Source organism: Zootoca vivipara, chromosome 1 (genome assembly GCF_965207765.1).
Source record: "Zootoca vivipara chromosome 1, rZooViv2.hap1.1, whole genome shotgun sequence".
In the NCBI taxonomy this organism is placed as follows: domain Eukaryota; kingdom Metazoa; phylum Chordata; class Lepidosauria; order Squamata; family Lacertidae; genus Zootoca; species Zootoca vivipara.
Window position 1 is genome coordinate 92236538 of NC_142582.1, and position 14751 is coordinate 92251288.

Here is a 14751-nt window from a genome sequence, read left to right on the forward strand (position 1 = left end):
TTCATATCAAAAAGCATAAACAAAATTCAGGTTTTGGATACAAGGGGTGTACAGACACATTGTTATTACAGTCATTTAGCTTCGTAAAGCAGTCTATTATATGCACATTCAAGAGATCTTTTGTGAATTTACATCCTCCAGGTCCTCGTTCAAGAATTGTCTTCAGTCCAGGACAGTTTCTTCCTCCTTTCCACTAACAGGTTGTCTGCTCTGTAGGGTAGCTAAATCATATCACCCCCTCTTCTGTTCTTTAAAAGATTAACCCATTAATCTCTGACAGGGTCAACATGGATGCTGGCTGGAATAGCAAAGCTTTTCCAGGTACTTACATATGTATGTGGCTGGCTTAGCCCAGCATATTTTAGAGAGAGGTGAATCTGTCAGATCATAGAATCATAGAGTTGGAAGGGATCCTGAGTATCATCTAGTCCAACCCCCTGCAATGCAGGAATATGCAGCTTTGGCGTTGTGCTCTAACCAACTAAGCTATCCCTTGGTTTCTTTCAGTTTCTCATTTTTCCAATCTTAAATTCAGTTCTCCACACTTCCACAACAGTTTATGATTTATTTTATGAATTCCTCGTGTAAATTCAGCAGATAATTCATCATCATACACATTTCTGTATGCAAATATGCCTAATCTATACATTTTCCCAAGCACCCTTGACTAACATAACACATTTTGTATGCTGCTTTCATAAATGTATGCATTCTATGGACACTTTACCCAAGTATATTTATTATTATTATTATTATTATTATTATTATTATTATTATTATTATTAAACTTTCTATATGCATGTTAGTACGAATCACTTGGCTGGAGAACCAAATTGCAAAAATCAGAAAATGGCATGTTACCAAGGATGCCTTTGGTATGGTTCATGTACAGTATTGTTACAGAAAGTGTGGATTTGGTAGGCTTGTCTTTAAATGCAAAGTGAACAGAATTTCTTCCCTCTTCCTTACTCTACTGGTAGGACTTTTTGAAACAGCCTAGTGACAGATCCCTGCACTAACAGTCCACAGTCTAAACTGTACCTCATCTGGAGAGACCACAGCACCGCACTCACTTATAACCATTCTGACTCCTGAGAAGGACCATCGCCTCAGCCAAATATCGTCACATAGTCCATAAGTCACTACACATCTGGAGAATTCTGAACTTGTCCTCCTCATCTGCATACACAAGATTATTGGCTACACAGCCAAAACTCAACAGCCCTAATTAGCCAGGGTTCAGTTCATTGCTTTCAACTCACATCTGAATGATGAGCCATTGGGCACAGGGGCAGAACTTGGTGATGTGGTGCCCTGTGCGAAGCCAAAATTTGATGCCCTCTCCAGCCCTGGCCTTGCCTTCCCAAAGCCAAGTAAGAGGCATCAGGCTTTGGGAAGAAGTAAGGAGGGCTCTAGGACCCTGTCAGCTGGGCAAGCATTTATCTGGCTATGAGAAGGTGCCCTCCCCAGCTATGTGCCCAGTGCTGGCACCCTAAAACCGCCTCTGGTGGGCATCCTTTCTTCTGCTAAAAGTCACATGCCCTCATGGGATAACTGTAAGCACAATCCTATTCACGTCTACTCCATAGCATCCAGGAAAAATATGGCACAGTCTAGACCCTCTCTGTTTCACTATTTTTTTCCCTTACAGAAAACCATTCAGAAATTGCACAATCCACTTGCCAACTCAGTGTCAGGGTCCATGCTCCCACCTACCTCATTCAGCTGCATGCACAGACCAGGTCACAAACAACCTGAGTTAAGAGAATCAGAAGAATCAAGGCTGGGACTTTAAAGAACATTCTACTGTCCTAATCATTTCCACTGTAGGGCTTAGGAAGGCTGAACGCAAAGCTTTCTAGCTGACATTATAACATTTGCCTCTGTCCAAGAGATTTCATTTTAATCACATTAAGTCAAAACTTACTGAAGCTGCACTTTGAGGAGTTGGGCTTCTTAACTGGAACATTCAAGGAATTGCTTGAACACAAATCACCCTGCCACCTATAATCTTAATTCTTAAATCACTGAATTGCACTCCATTTTCTCTTTCAACTATTCAGACTTCACTGCTGGGAGAAGTCATGGGCCTTCCATTAGCAACTAGCATCACCAAATATATTGTGTACAAAATGGGCCTATGTACAAAGGCACAAATTCATTAACAAATAGACTGTCTTTGACTCTCTTCATTGACTGACTGTCTTGCCAGAGTGGTGCATGCTCTAGTTATCTCCCGCTTGGACTACTGCAATGCGCTCTACGTGGGGCTACCTTTGAAGGTGACTCGGAAACTGCAATTAATCCAGAATGCGGCAGCTAGACTGGTGACTGGGAGTGGCCGCCGAGACCATATAACACCTGTCCTGAAAGATCTTCATTGGCTCCCAGTACGTTTCCAAGCACAATTCAAAGTGTTGGTGCTGACTTTTAAAGCCCTAAATGGCCTCGGTCCTGTATACCTGAAGGAGCATCTCCACCCCCATCGTCCAGCCCAGGCACCGAGGTCCAGCACTGCCTTCTGGCAGTTCCCTCGCTGCAAGAAGTGAGGTTACAGGGAACCAGGCAGAGGGCCTTCTCGGTAGTGGCGCCTGCCCTGTGGAACGCCCTCCCAGCAGATGTCAAGGCAATAAGCAACTATTTTACTTTTAAAAGACAACTGTTTAGGGAAGTTTTTAATGTTTGATGCTGTATTGTTATTAACATTCAGTTGGAAGCCGCCCAGAGTGGCTGGGGAAACCCAGCATGGCAACTGCTTAACCTGCATTAATAACATTGCTATCTAGGAGAAGAAAAAATCTGATCCTAAACCTCCATTGCCTTGCAGGATATCTATGGGAGAAGAAAAGGATAAGTAGTAAAGTGGACACAAATCCAGAGTGGAGTCCCTAAAATGACCAAACGGTGCCATGTACACCTCCTTCCAGCAACTCCTGCAGCCAAGCTGGTGTCAAACATATTGCTCTGCCTCCCTTTGGACAACGTAAGTGAGGGGTATTGTCATTTGGGCAGCCCAGGATCTCCACATGCACTGCCTAGGCTTGTGCCCTGGGGAGATCACTTCAGTGCTGCTAATGCAGTGGTCTGACTTCACCCCCAGAGGTGCACTCCATTGTCTCTAGAGACAGACAGGTGCCAACATTAGTTATCCTGGGGCACAAAGAAAAATAACCTAACAAAAGTTCTCAATACCCACTACTTTTTTGCTGTCATATTTTGACATAGTCAAGAGTAGGCCTTGGCACCTTCCTACCCAACTCACACTAAAGTTTGAAATCATACAGCAGTGTAAGCTATGACTTCAAACAATTTGTCTCTGCTGGGTCCAATCCAGTAATTATGTGGTAGTTTAAGAAACATTAAGACTTGGCTTTGGGGGGGGGAATACTTTTGCAGGCTTCTGTACATATGCCTAGAGGTCAATGCAACCAACACCCGTTTCTTACATTTGTCCGAGTAGGAGTCACATATGTTATTTATATACACAGCCTGCAAAATTATTGTTTTCACCTAAAACATGAGAGTCCTGCTTAAGCTGGTTTCAGATGTGCAAACCTCTTCCACCCATCCGCTTCTCTTCTAAAGATACTGTGGAAGTGAGCCAGTTGGCCAAAATGCAGCTCTTCATCTTCCTTCTCTGTCTCCCTCAGACCCACAAACAGGTTTCTCTAATCATCTTCCAAAAAACCTCTTGAAGACAAAGAAGGTACCACACTGACTGGGAAGTTCGCCACCGCAGCCCCAGTCATTAATTAGGAAGCAGCTCAGCATCCTTCTCTAAACAATCCACAGCGCTTGGACGCCGGGAGATGAAACACACACAAACTCAGTTACCAGGTTGAAAACTGAGTAAATCAAGATCAACCAACCCTGAAGGGCATCCTTTAGGCCTGAAAGAAACATACCACATTCTTGATCTTTGAAAGTTGACTTAGTCAGTACATCAATTCAGATAGTCACCGGCACCCAGTCACAATCTGCTCAAAGCTGTCCCGTTTTTACTGAACTGAGACAATCTGAGAAGATATTGTAATTGAAGAGAAGACCTTTTTCAGTTGGTTTGCCAGACCAGGACACAGCTTGGACCTTTGTTAGCAGGAGATTAAGACAAATTTGTGGAGAATAAGCCTATCAATGGCTGCTAGTCATGATGACTGTATACTACAGTACCTACATCATCAGAGGCAATGGGCCTCTGAAGATTGGTAACAGCAGCAGGAGAGGGCTATTACCTTTACTGTATATTACTTACCACTTAGGGTTTTTTCCTGACAATAAGGAAGTATATACATTTTGTTAAATAAAGTGGTATTAAATACTAGTTTTGCTCAAAGTAGACCCACTGACATTAACAGCCATGACTAACTCAGGCTCATTCATTTCATTAGGTGTACTCAAGTAGGGCTAGTGCTGAATACAACCCAAAACAAACAAACAAATAAATAAATGCCCTTAGCCACTGTCGAAACAAGATGCTGGCTTAGATAGACCTTTGGCTCTTATTTCCCACAAAAGAGTTGGGGAACTTGTGGCTTTCCAGATGCTCCTGGACTACAACTACAACATCGGTCACATCACCTGGAGCAGGCAGGAGTTGGAGTCCAGCAACATCTGGAGGAGCAGATCTTCCTCTGGGTCTTATTGCCTCCACCACTGGCTGAAGCAAGTGAGATGTCTCTCTTGCCCTCATCAGGCTGTGGAGAAGGACAAACAGCAAGACCCAGGAAGAAGCAGTTCAGGAGTGGTAACTTCACTATGTCAAATCCGTTCTGTTCAAGCTAAGATATCTGACTTGTGACCTTGCAACTCTCCTTTTCAAATGGTTTTCATGTTTGCCCAGCTGACAGCATCCACAGCATTAACCAATATTCAAGGAAAGGTAGTGTGTTAAGGAAAATCACTTGAATTATCAGGCATGCTGAGGATCCTGTTTCATGAACTCATCTCATAACATTTTTTTCTTCAAAGAAGCAAACCAGGCTGTAAAACATAAAACTCCCCCTACACAAAAAACTAGGATATTGGGGAGAAATGTCCTGACATCTGTTTTACTATGTGTACACAGTTGTGTTTATTATTATTTATGTGATTATCATTTATGGAGGAGCAGTCAATACCTCAGCCTTTTCCTGTAGTCTGAAGTATAGCCAGGACACAAGTTTTCCACCTCAGAGAGAATTAGGCTTTTCAAACAGCAGTTTTCCAGGTGGAACCAATAGCAATGATTAATATACCTGTTACTCCCACTGAAATATGACACTGCGCTTCAGAGAGGCAAAACTGGAAGGAATTCCAAGGTTACATTTGTACAAGATGGTCCTGTCCCATCACCTTCCCCGAGCAAATCATTTTCACAAAGTAGAGGTTACAGATTGCCAGCATTTGCCCATTATTCTACAGGATTCAGTTATGGGACTGTGATTCTGTAGTAATCAGTTACCAAGTAGTAATTTACAATAGTGCGCCTAAAGGTTAAAAGGTATCCCTGGATGGTTCAGTCCAGTCAAAGGGGACTATGGGGTGCAGCGCTCATCTCGCTTCAGGTCGAGGGAGCCAGCGTTTGTCCACAAACAGCTTTCCAGGTCATGTGGCCAGCATGACTAAACAGATTCTGGCACAATGGGACACTGTGACGGAAGCCAAAGCACACGGAAACGTTGTTTACCTTCCTGCCACAGTGGTATCTATTTATCTACTTGCACTGGTATTCTTTCAAAATGCTAGGTTGGCAGACGTTGGGACAGAGCAATGGGAGCTCACCCCATCGTGCAGATTTGAACCACTGACCTTTCGATCAGCAAGCCCAAGAGGCTCAGTGGTTTAGACCACAGCACCACCCCCATCCCTAATAGTGCACCTATCACAACTTGGTTACACAGTCATCTGCACTGTCCAGCCAGCTAGTGAGGAGAATATTACCACACTTTTGCACTTAATTAGACATCTGGGAAGCAGGGAACAGGTAAAATTTACTATTGCAATAAGTCATGGGAGCGGCAACAGCAAAGGGCGGGATATACATTTCTAAATGCATTTCTCATCATTTGATGGGGCAGCTCAAGAAGTTTCCCACGCTCCTCTTGTTAAATTACGTCTTGATAAAACAGGAGGCATTCATCCCATAAAATCTGAGTATTCTAACCTCTTCCTTTTTTAGAAAGAGCACATTTTTTACCATCGTGGTTACAGAGATAAGAGGTGGCCAGGACTCTAGCAACTGGGGGACACTATATTTCATAGCTTTCCTCATTTTGTCCCATCTACAAGATAACTCCATTCCTATGGTATCCCATTATACCTGTCTTTTACAATAATCACAGGTGGCATGTGTTGCTCAGAAGGGACTATGTGGAGAGGGGGATCAATTCATAGCCCTCATGTGCTGTGTGCTACAATTAACTTTTACATCGTTGCTAGCCCATCCCAAGTTCTCATCATTATTTATTATTATATTTATTGAATTTCTATACCGCCCTATACCCGGAGGTCACAGAACAATAATCAAAACTGATAGCATTGCAAATAAGCTGGTACCACTTCTAATCAGGCATTCAATAAATCAAGCAAACAAAATGAGCTTGCATAGGCAATTTGCATCATGCATGCATTTCTTGGTTTCCTTCACAGGGAGGAGAACTGTAAACTAACTTCAGATGCATCCACATCCTAGTTACCATCTCACAGACAACTGCAGGGTAAGAAAGAATGAGCCAAGAAGTTGCGGCACTTCCACATAATCAGGTGAAAAAGGAAGAAGAGAACAAACAGATGGTTTCCCCTTAAGGACCAGGCAAGTCCCACTAGCAAAAACAGTAACACTAATACAGTATACTAGAGAGGTGCATGCCTCACTAAAGAGTGTTTTTGAAATCCTGCATGTCTTGAAAGCACATGGGCACAGTAAGCAGAGTCTGGATACTTTTAAATTTTGCAAAACTGGATTTTGATGACTGTGTAAGTGCTTCCAGGATGTGTGTCTGTCTGTCTGTTTGTTTGTTTGGGATGGGATTCAATCACATTCCAGCAAATTCAGGTGGGACAATGAAAATAGACCTATGCAACATTGTTGTTGTTTAGTCGTTTAGTCATGTCCGACTCTTCGTGACCCCATGGAGCATATACCCACTTCCAAAATAAAAGAAAGCCATACTTTTTGCAATAAGGAAAGTGACAAGGTAATGCACTGGAAAGTGACGGACAACAGTTGATTATGCAAAATCACATCAACCTCCCCACAAACAAATCAGAACGATTCTTCAAAACCAGGTTGTCTGGAAGCTACATTCAGTTGAAATCCTATGTGTTATCTTTTGAGTAGACATGCAGAAGATTGTACTGTGGAGCTTACACCTCTTGAGTAGGGAGGAAGGCTTGAAGAATGGATTTTTTTGCACCAAGTAGACCAAAGGTCAGTTGGCTACAAAAGGAGGCCCTTCCACAAAACGTTGAGAAATAAACCCCATTTATTTATATGGAGCAGAGGGTGGGAAAGCAAGCCTTATAATTAGATCACTATTGAAGTAACGACATCGGAAGAGGAAACGTAGCTCCTTCATAACAATTTTAAGCTATACCTCTGAAATTAGAGTATGCTTACTTCAGCTTTCATTTTATACTCTCCCATGGGTACTGAGAAAGCTTCTTATAATACAGCAACAAACCCATGCACAAATCCACCTACTGGGATTTATTATTCTGAGAAAACATGCAGAGTGTCAGATGCAAAATTATTAAATACAGAAAGTACCTTGCATGACATGCCAAAAACAGTACAAGGTGCTTTAAGCAAACATTCATCACTAATTAGTTATAATTAGGAGCAATTACATTCATTTTACAGTTGGGAAAACTGAGGCACTGTTTTGTGTGCACGTTGTTCCTTAATGGAATACAATTAGGCAATGACAAAGCATCCAGGATTTTGGGATCTCAGCCCCCAGTTTTAATCATTATTCACTATGTGACCAAGCTGGTTGTTCCTATTTTACTGTCCACACAAATTAAAACAAGCTTATCCTCTGAAGGAGAACAGAGTCCACGGCTCTTTCTGCCCTACATTAATCTCAGGACAGCAAACTGAAGAATGTGCCATAAAACCATTGCTAGAAAGAGCAAGTAGGAAAGAGAGAGAGAGACATACCACTATGGCAGCTATATCTCAAGGATGCACTGCCTTAACACAGGCTTAGTTCCTTGACACTTTTAATGCTGTTCATTACACTTAATCAGTCATGTGTCAAGTAACACCATAAGCTTCAATAACAAAGGCTACATCTCTATACTTGAAAAACATTAGGGTAGCATACACACTTGTTGCTTTTGAGAGGTGCCCCCAAAAGGCATAAGAAAGGTTTGTTTTCACCAAACAATCATTTGTTCCACACTTCCTTGTGTGAGAAGAGCCAAAGGTGTTACATCCTGTCTTCCCTTCCAATTGCCTGGGGGCCTTACAACACCTATCCATGTGCAGCACATCCTGAAGTACCTTCATCGCCTTACAACACCTATCCATGTACAGCACATCGTAAAGTACCTTCTTGCACATACAGCTTGGAAAAGCAACCTTTAGGCACACCCAGACAAAGGCCATCATTGTATTGTCGGCTGTGCTATGCACAGGTCAGGAAAACAGGCAAAAGCACCACCAATATTCCATAATATTTAAGGGCTACCCTATACGACATCCCCCAACACAACTGAGCATTTAGCCAAAGGTGAGGCTTTCAGGAGGATGCAAAACAGTTTGAATGCTCACCTTCGTACTGATGTCTTCCCGCTTGCTCCCTGGCTTGCTCCTCCGCAGCTTGATAGAAGGAGATCGAAGCAAGTTCTTGATGCGGCTTGTTATTGTGGAGCCTTCAACCGACATCATAGCCTTCGTGGGGAGGTAGCCCTGCCCCCTCTCAAGCACTTTCTTCCTCCACCACCCAGTCAGGGGTTAACACGCCAGAGGAGTTAAGGGGGCCATTTCTGTCCAGAGGCTCCGGATTGCGGACACTCCCCTTTTTCACTTCATCATAAGGCTCCTGCTTCAGGGCACAATTGTTGAAAGCTTTTGTATTACTACTATTCCGGATACGTACTTCCTTTGTCAGTTCAAAAGACTCGGATCAATGTGGACCTTTGGGGGAAGAGAAAAGGGGAAGAGACAGCAAAGCTAACATAAGCCAGTAACACATCTTCAAGTGCATCTCATCTTTTTCTAATAGAGGCTGAATGGCAGAAGACATGCATCAAAGGTCACTGAATTTCATCAGGATTTGTGGAAAATCCTTTCCCCACCAGCATCGCCATATGTAAGGAAGCACACTTTAAAGAGCCAGACAGCTTTAAAGGGGTGGGGGAGGCCACTGTAATAACCAGTTCACTACAGATGTCAGGATTTAAAGGTAGAGCATGGACCCAGTCCTCCCCCCGCCCCGCGCCCAAAGCAATCTTAATAGTTAACCTTAGTTCCCCCCCCCCCAATTGAAGCAGTCCTTGAAGAGATTCTTGCAAGGGAATAGCATAGCAGGATCAGGACCACATCTCCAAGAGAGGGTTCTTCTCTCCCCGCCCCCTTGCACTGCCCGTTGTTGCAGTATTCACGATTTTAAAATAATGTTGAGGAATGGGCATCAGATGCTGCACATGCATTGGGCAAATCAGAAACTTGCTGCCATTAGATAAAACGTTTTAAGCCTAGATTTTAAATATAACGGATATCTTCCAAGTCTAAATTGCCGACTGTTTCGAACACACACACCCGCCCCCTTACTTATCAAGAGTAAAATCTCGACCAGCCAACATTGTCAGGCCCCAAAACCTTCCGCACCTCAGGCTGATGAGAGCCCCGGGACGGGGAGGCAAATCTACCCAGATTTTTCGGCAGAAGTTTGCGGTAAATTTTGTTCTCCCCCCCCCTTCCTGCCCGCAAATGCGCGAAGACGAAAAACACCCGACCATCGCATAAAGCCTTTCCCAGAGCATTCTGAACCACCGTTAGTCAGGGGGCAAATTCAAACCTTCAGGACAATTCTTTTTTCTTAATAAGCCAACGACACAAACGGTTTTTTTTAAGGAAACCACTACATGGCTCAACCTTTGTTACCTTGGCGAAGAGGCAGCGGCGCTTTGCGGAACAACGAGAACCAGAGGAGATTAAATGGGATTTCTCTGCCCGCTGCCCGTCCATGCAGCCGATTTTTCCTTTTTAGAAAAAGCCACGGTGGGATTTAAACGCACGCGAAGCTCCCTCCTCCTCCTCCTCCTCCTCCCCTGAGCTCCTTCTCTCGCCTCTCGCTTCGCAGGGATCCAGACCGCACGCAGACGGGGGAGCGGGAGGCAGCCAGCGGGTTCAAAAACTACTACGAGGAAGGTCGGGAGTTCCTCTTGCAGATTTTTATTTTAAACAGAGGGGGGGGAGAGAAAATTGCTAGCGGAGCGCGGGGAGGAGAGACACGGAAAGGGGGCCGGGCTCTGCCCTGCTCAGCTTCCCCACCGCTTGCCAGTTGACAGCCGAGAGGCTGGAATTGGCCGTGCAGGGGAGGCTGCCAGGCTCTCCTTCAGCTGGACCCTCCCAGAGGTTTGCCTGCCGTGTCACGGATCTCCTCCTCCTCCTCCTCCTCCTCGCTCAGCTGTTTCCTCTCGCCAGGTTCCGGGCTGGCGACCGCTCTTCTTGCCGCCGCTTCCACGCTCCAGCCCCTCCGCCTGCTGCGCTTGTTGTATCCCTTCTGGCGCAGGACTCACGCTGACAGATCCCAGCCAGCCAGATTCCGCGGAGGCGACGGTGGCCTAGGCAGGCCAAACTGCGAAACGGAAAAGGAGGACGGAGAACCTCGAGCAGGGTGAAGAGGAATTAAGGATTCGACCTCAGCGCCCCTATAGGGAGGAGGATGAGGGAGAGGCGGCGGTTACCTTCCCTTTCCAACAGAGGCAGACCGACCTTGCTTCACCCTCCCCGCCGAGTCATATCTTCGCAGGCAAAAAGGAGCCGGTTTGGCCAAGCCCGACCCAGCCCTGGCTCCTCCTGCCAGCTTCCTTCGCAAGCGGGCACGTTTTAACTTGCCCCCGGGGGCTGCTTAGTGGGTTACTAAAGAGCACGCCGTTAAATCGGGTGGCTAATTCTTTCCCACGCCCCCCCCCCCGCGGCAGGACCCCTGTGCCTTTAACAGCTGCTTGGAATGCAGAAGGAGTCAGGAGAAGCGTTTCCATTACCCCAGGGAAGAAAAGATCTGAACTATAGGGTCGCCTCCTGCCCAGGCCGAACTGCTACACCTGTAGCATTGCCATTAGCTAGTCTAAACTCTCAGGGGCCTTCCCCCCCCCCCAGCTTGCCGGGCTTCTGGCTGGATTTTCCAGTGGTATTGTTATTTTATTATTTATTAAATTTATATACTGCCCTGCATCCGAAGATCTTGGGGTGGTTCACGAGATAAAAATGCAGGACAGAATGCAGCATTTCGACTTTTATCTAATTACACCATTTTTGTAGCAGTCCTTCAATCAATACCTAGTTCCCCTGAATTTCTTATTTTTTTTAATGCCGCCCCAGTGTGTTTTCATGCAAAAATTAGTAGTGATCATGACTCTAGATAATTACTCCCTTTGCGGTGTGAACTGCCCATTTCTTGCAGTAATAAAGATGATACCTGGAATTATATCTTATATTAGTCTGCATCCTTTAAAAAAAATGCACACAGCCAGATCCTATTAAAATTTGCTTGAGAACATCCCGAACTGTTCAGTAGGATTCACTTCCTCATGAAAGCCAGTGAACATGAAGGATGTTTGCATAGTCACACACTGCAAGTTCCTGCATTGGTTTCCATATTCTAATCTAACACATAGTAAGCCTTACAGCAGTAAGGCCGCTGTTAACACTTACCTGGGCATAAGCAACACTGAACACAGTGGGGCTTAGTTGCAAGTAAACATTTAGGAATTGTGCTGCGGAGGGAAGTTTCACTCAAAATTCTGTAATCTGGGCTACCATTGTTCCAAAATTTAACAAAATTATGCCAACAGTTTTTAGCAGATACAGTGCTTGCCGTTTTTCTGTGTTTTTCTTTCACTGATTTTTGCTTCAGAACTTTGGTGAACATTTTAATATATGCAATAAACTTTGTTTGTTTCTGAGCCCAGTTAAAAGAGGTTGGGTTGGCGAGGTGGGTTGACGCCTTTTATTTGGCATTTATTTAAATGGTCCATTTATGGAATCGTTCCCTTTCCTCCCCTCTCACCTCTTGTGCTAGGTTTGCTGCCTCTTAATTCCTGGCTCATTATCTGATCCTAGCTGCTTATCCTTGTTTGTCTACTGCCATTAAGCCAGACTTTCCTGGTTCACACACAGTGGGAAACTCTGGCTTAATACAATGCAGTCCTGTTTCCATAAAACAAAGTTTATGATATAGTGGTACCTCTGGTTAAGAACTTAATTCATTCTGGAGGTCCGCTCTTAACCTGAAACTGTTCTTAACCTGAGGTACCACTTTAGCTAATGGGGCCTCCTGCTGCCGCCGCGCCGCCAGAGCACGATTTCTGTTCTCATCCTGAAGCAAAGTTCTTAACCCGAGGTACTATTTCTGGGTTAGCGGAGTTTGCAACCTGAAGCATTTGTAACCTGAAGCATACCACTGTATACTAAGAAAGATTTTTGAACCTAGATTATAGGTTCAATGCAATTTCACATTTTCAAAATACAGACATTGATTCATCACATCTATACTCCTGTTTCTGTGGAGCAATGACTTCCAGGGAAATATTATACATTCCAGTTAGATGGCCATTCAGACTGATTAAAGTGACTCTTCTGTAGCTAATTGCCCATTAATCAACTTGAAAGGGTCAGCCCTATCATTAGGCATAGAACAGCAAACTGCTTATATTATAATTTGTATTTTTACTGTCCAGGAATGAGAGATGCACATGTTGTAATTTTCTGCTTCAGGTGCCAAAATAACTTGACCAACCTTAGGTACTGTACACCTAGACTTGGGGCATTATTTTCTGCTCTGTGTCAAGGCAGCAAACATTTTGTTTTGGCTCTGAACTTTGATTATATCCATAACCCACCAGACTCAGATTGCAACCTTATTTATACCCACTTACCTGCAAACATGGGGCACGGGTGGTGCTGTGGTCTAAACCACTGAGCCTTGGGCTTGCTGATCAGAAGGTCGGTGGTTCAAATACCCGCAACAGGGTGAGCTCCCGTTGCTCTGTCCCAGCTCCTGCCAACCTAGCAGTTCGAAAGCACGTCAAAGTGCAAGTAGATAAATAGGTACCACTCCGGCGGGAAGGTAAATGGCGTTTCTGGGCTCTGCTCTGGTTTCACTAGAAGCGGCTTAGTCATGCTGGCCACATGACCCGGAAAAACACCGGCTCCCTCGGCCAGTAAAATGAGATGAGCGCCACAACCCCAGAGTCGTTCGCGACTAGACTTAACTGTCAGGGGTCTTTTACCTTTACCTTGTTACCTGCAAACAAGACACACTGAAATCTGCAGTACATATTTCTGAATAGACACCCTTTGTTTAAACCTATTGCTGTATAGACTGGGCCTGTTAGTTTGGCTGCTGAATTTTGTTCAGGATCAGGTTGCCTTTTTTATCTTTTAATTGCTACTCCCAAAGGATGGGTGGGAAGAGAGGGCAATGACTCACCCCCCTATTTCTAACTAGCTGGGTTGGGTCCTTGGGTAAGGGAACATGCACCTGGAAGCCCAGGGGAGGAACAGTTGTAATTCCCAAGTGAGGCCTGGGGCTGACAAGCTTCACAAAGGATGGGAACATAATGATCTACACCTTTGTAATCAACAGAACCTGTTAGTTTGTTTGTGGTGGGGGTGCAGGTTGGCTTGTTCGTTTTAATGCCAAGGCCTGGCAAAGGTTCTAATCCCAACGCTGGCTTTTTTTGGAAGAACATTTCACTGAACTTGGCGAGGCTTCCTTCTGAGTAAACATGGTGTGGGGGGGGGAGAGAGAGAGCAGTTAGAAAGTGCAGTGCTTGCCACACTCCCTGAAAGGTGATGCGCCGCCACCTCATAGGAGAAGAAAATGGCTGCCCCTATGTGCTTTGGCTATGAACATGAGTTTGACCAAACTGCGGGAGGCAGTGGAAGACAGGAGTGCCTGGCGTGCTCTGATCCATGGGGTCTCGAAGAGTCGGACACGACTAAACGACTAAACAACAACAAATGTGCTTTGGCACCAGGTGTCCACAGTAGCTAGGAATGCCTTTTGCCAACTTTTGCTGCTATGACAGCTGCGGCTTTCCCTTAGACTGGGATGGCTTAACCACAGGAGTCCAGGCTTTGGTAATTTTAATATTGAATTGCTGCAATGCACTCTATTTTGGCCTTTCCTTATGGTTGGTCCAGAAACTAAAGAACAAAAGGTAAATGAAGAGAAAGTGCACACATGTCCCACTTTTCAAATGCTTGCTCTACATTCATTCATTCAATTATCTGAATACAAGGAATTCGTACACAAATTTTACTATACACACCACAGATTCAGATATCCAAATAGCAGGGGGTTGCCTGCTTCTTTATTTGCTTGTGCTTTCCTGGTAGGTGGCAGCCATTTGGGGGCAGAAACCAGGGAGAGAAGGAGATTTGACAAATCATAGAATCATAGAGTTGGAAGAGACCACAAGGGCCATCCAGTCTAACCCCCTGCCAAGCAGGAAACACCATCAAAGCATTCTTGACATATGCCTGTCAAGCCTCTGCTTAAAGACCTCCAAATAAGGAGACTCCACCACACTCCT

General features: G+C 44.7%; 1 protein-coding gene across 6 annotated transcripts in view; it reads right to left on the bottom strand.

Moving 5' to 3' along the window:
- MAPKBP1 (mitogen-activated protein kinase binding protein 1) overlaps positions 1–12115 on the bottom strand; it is a 120736-nt gene extending 108621 nt beyond the window's left edge. For 5 of the 6 annotated variants that reach the window (XM_035111960.3, XM_088670353.1, XM_035111968.3 and 2 more), the window contains exons 1-2: positions 10091–12115; positions 8756–9121 (exon numbers count right to left, since the gene is read on the bottom strand). In XM_035111960.3, the coding sequence (XP_034967851.2) occupies positions 8756–8872 (117 nt within the window). In that variant the 5' untranslated portion in view covers positions 8873–9121; positions 10091–12115. The remainder of the gene's footprint in view (positions 1–8755; positions 9122–10090) is intronic. The other variant, XM_088670344.1, reaches the window with a different exon arrangement.
- Positions 12116–14751: the final 2636 nt, after the last annotated feature.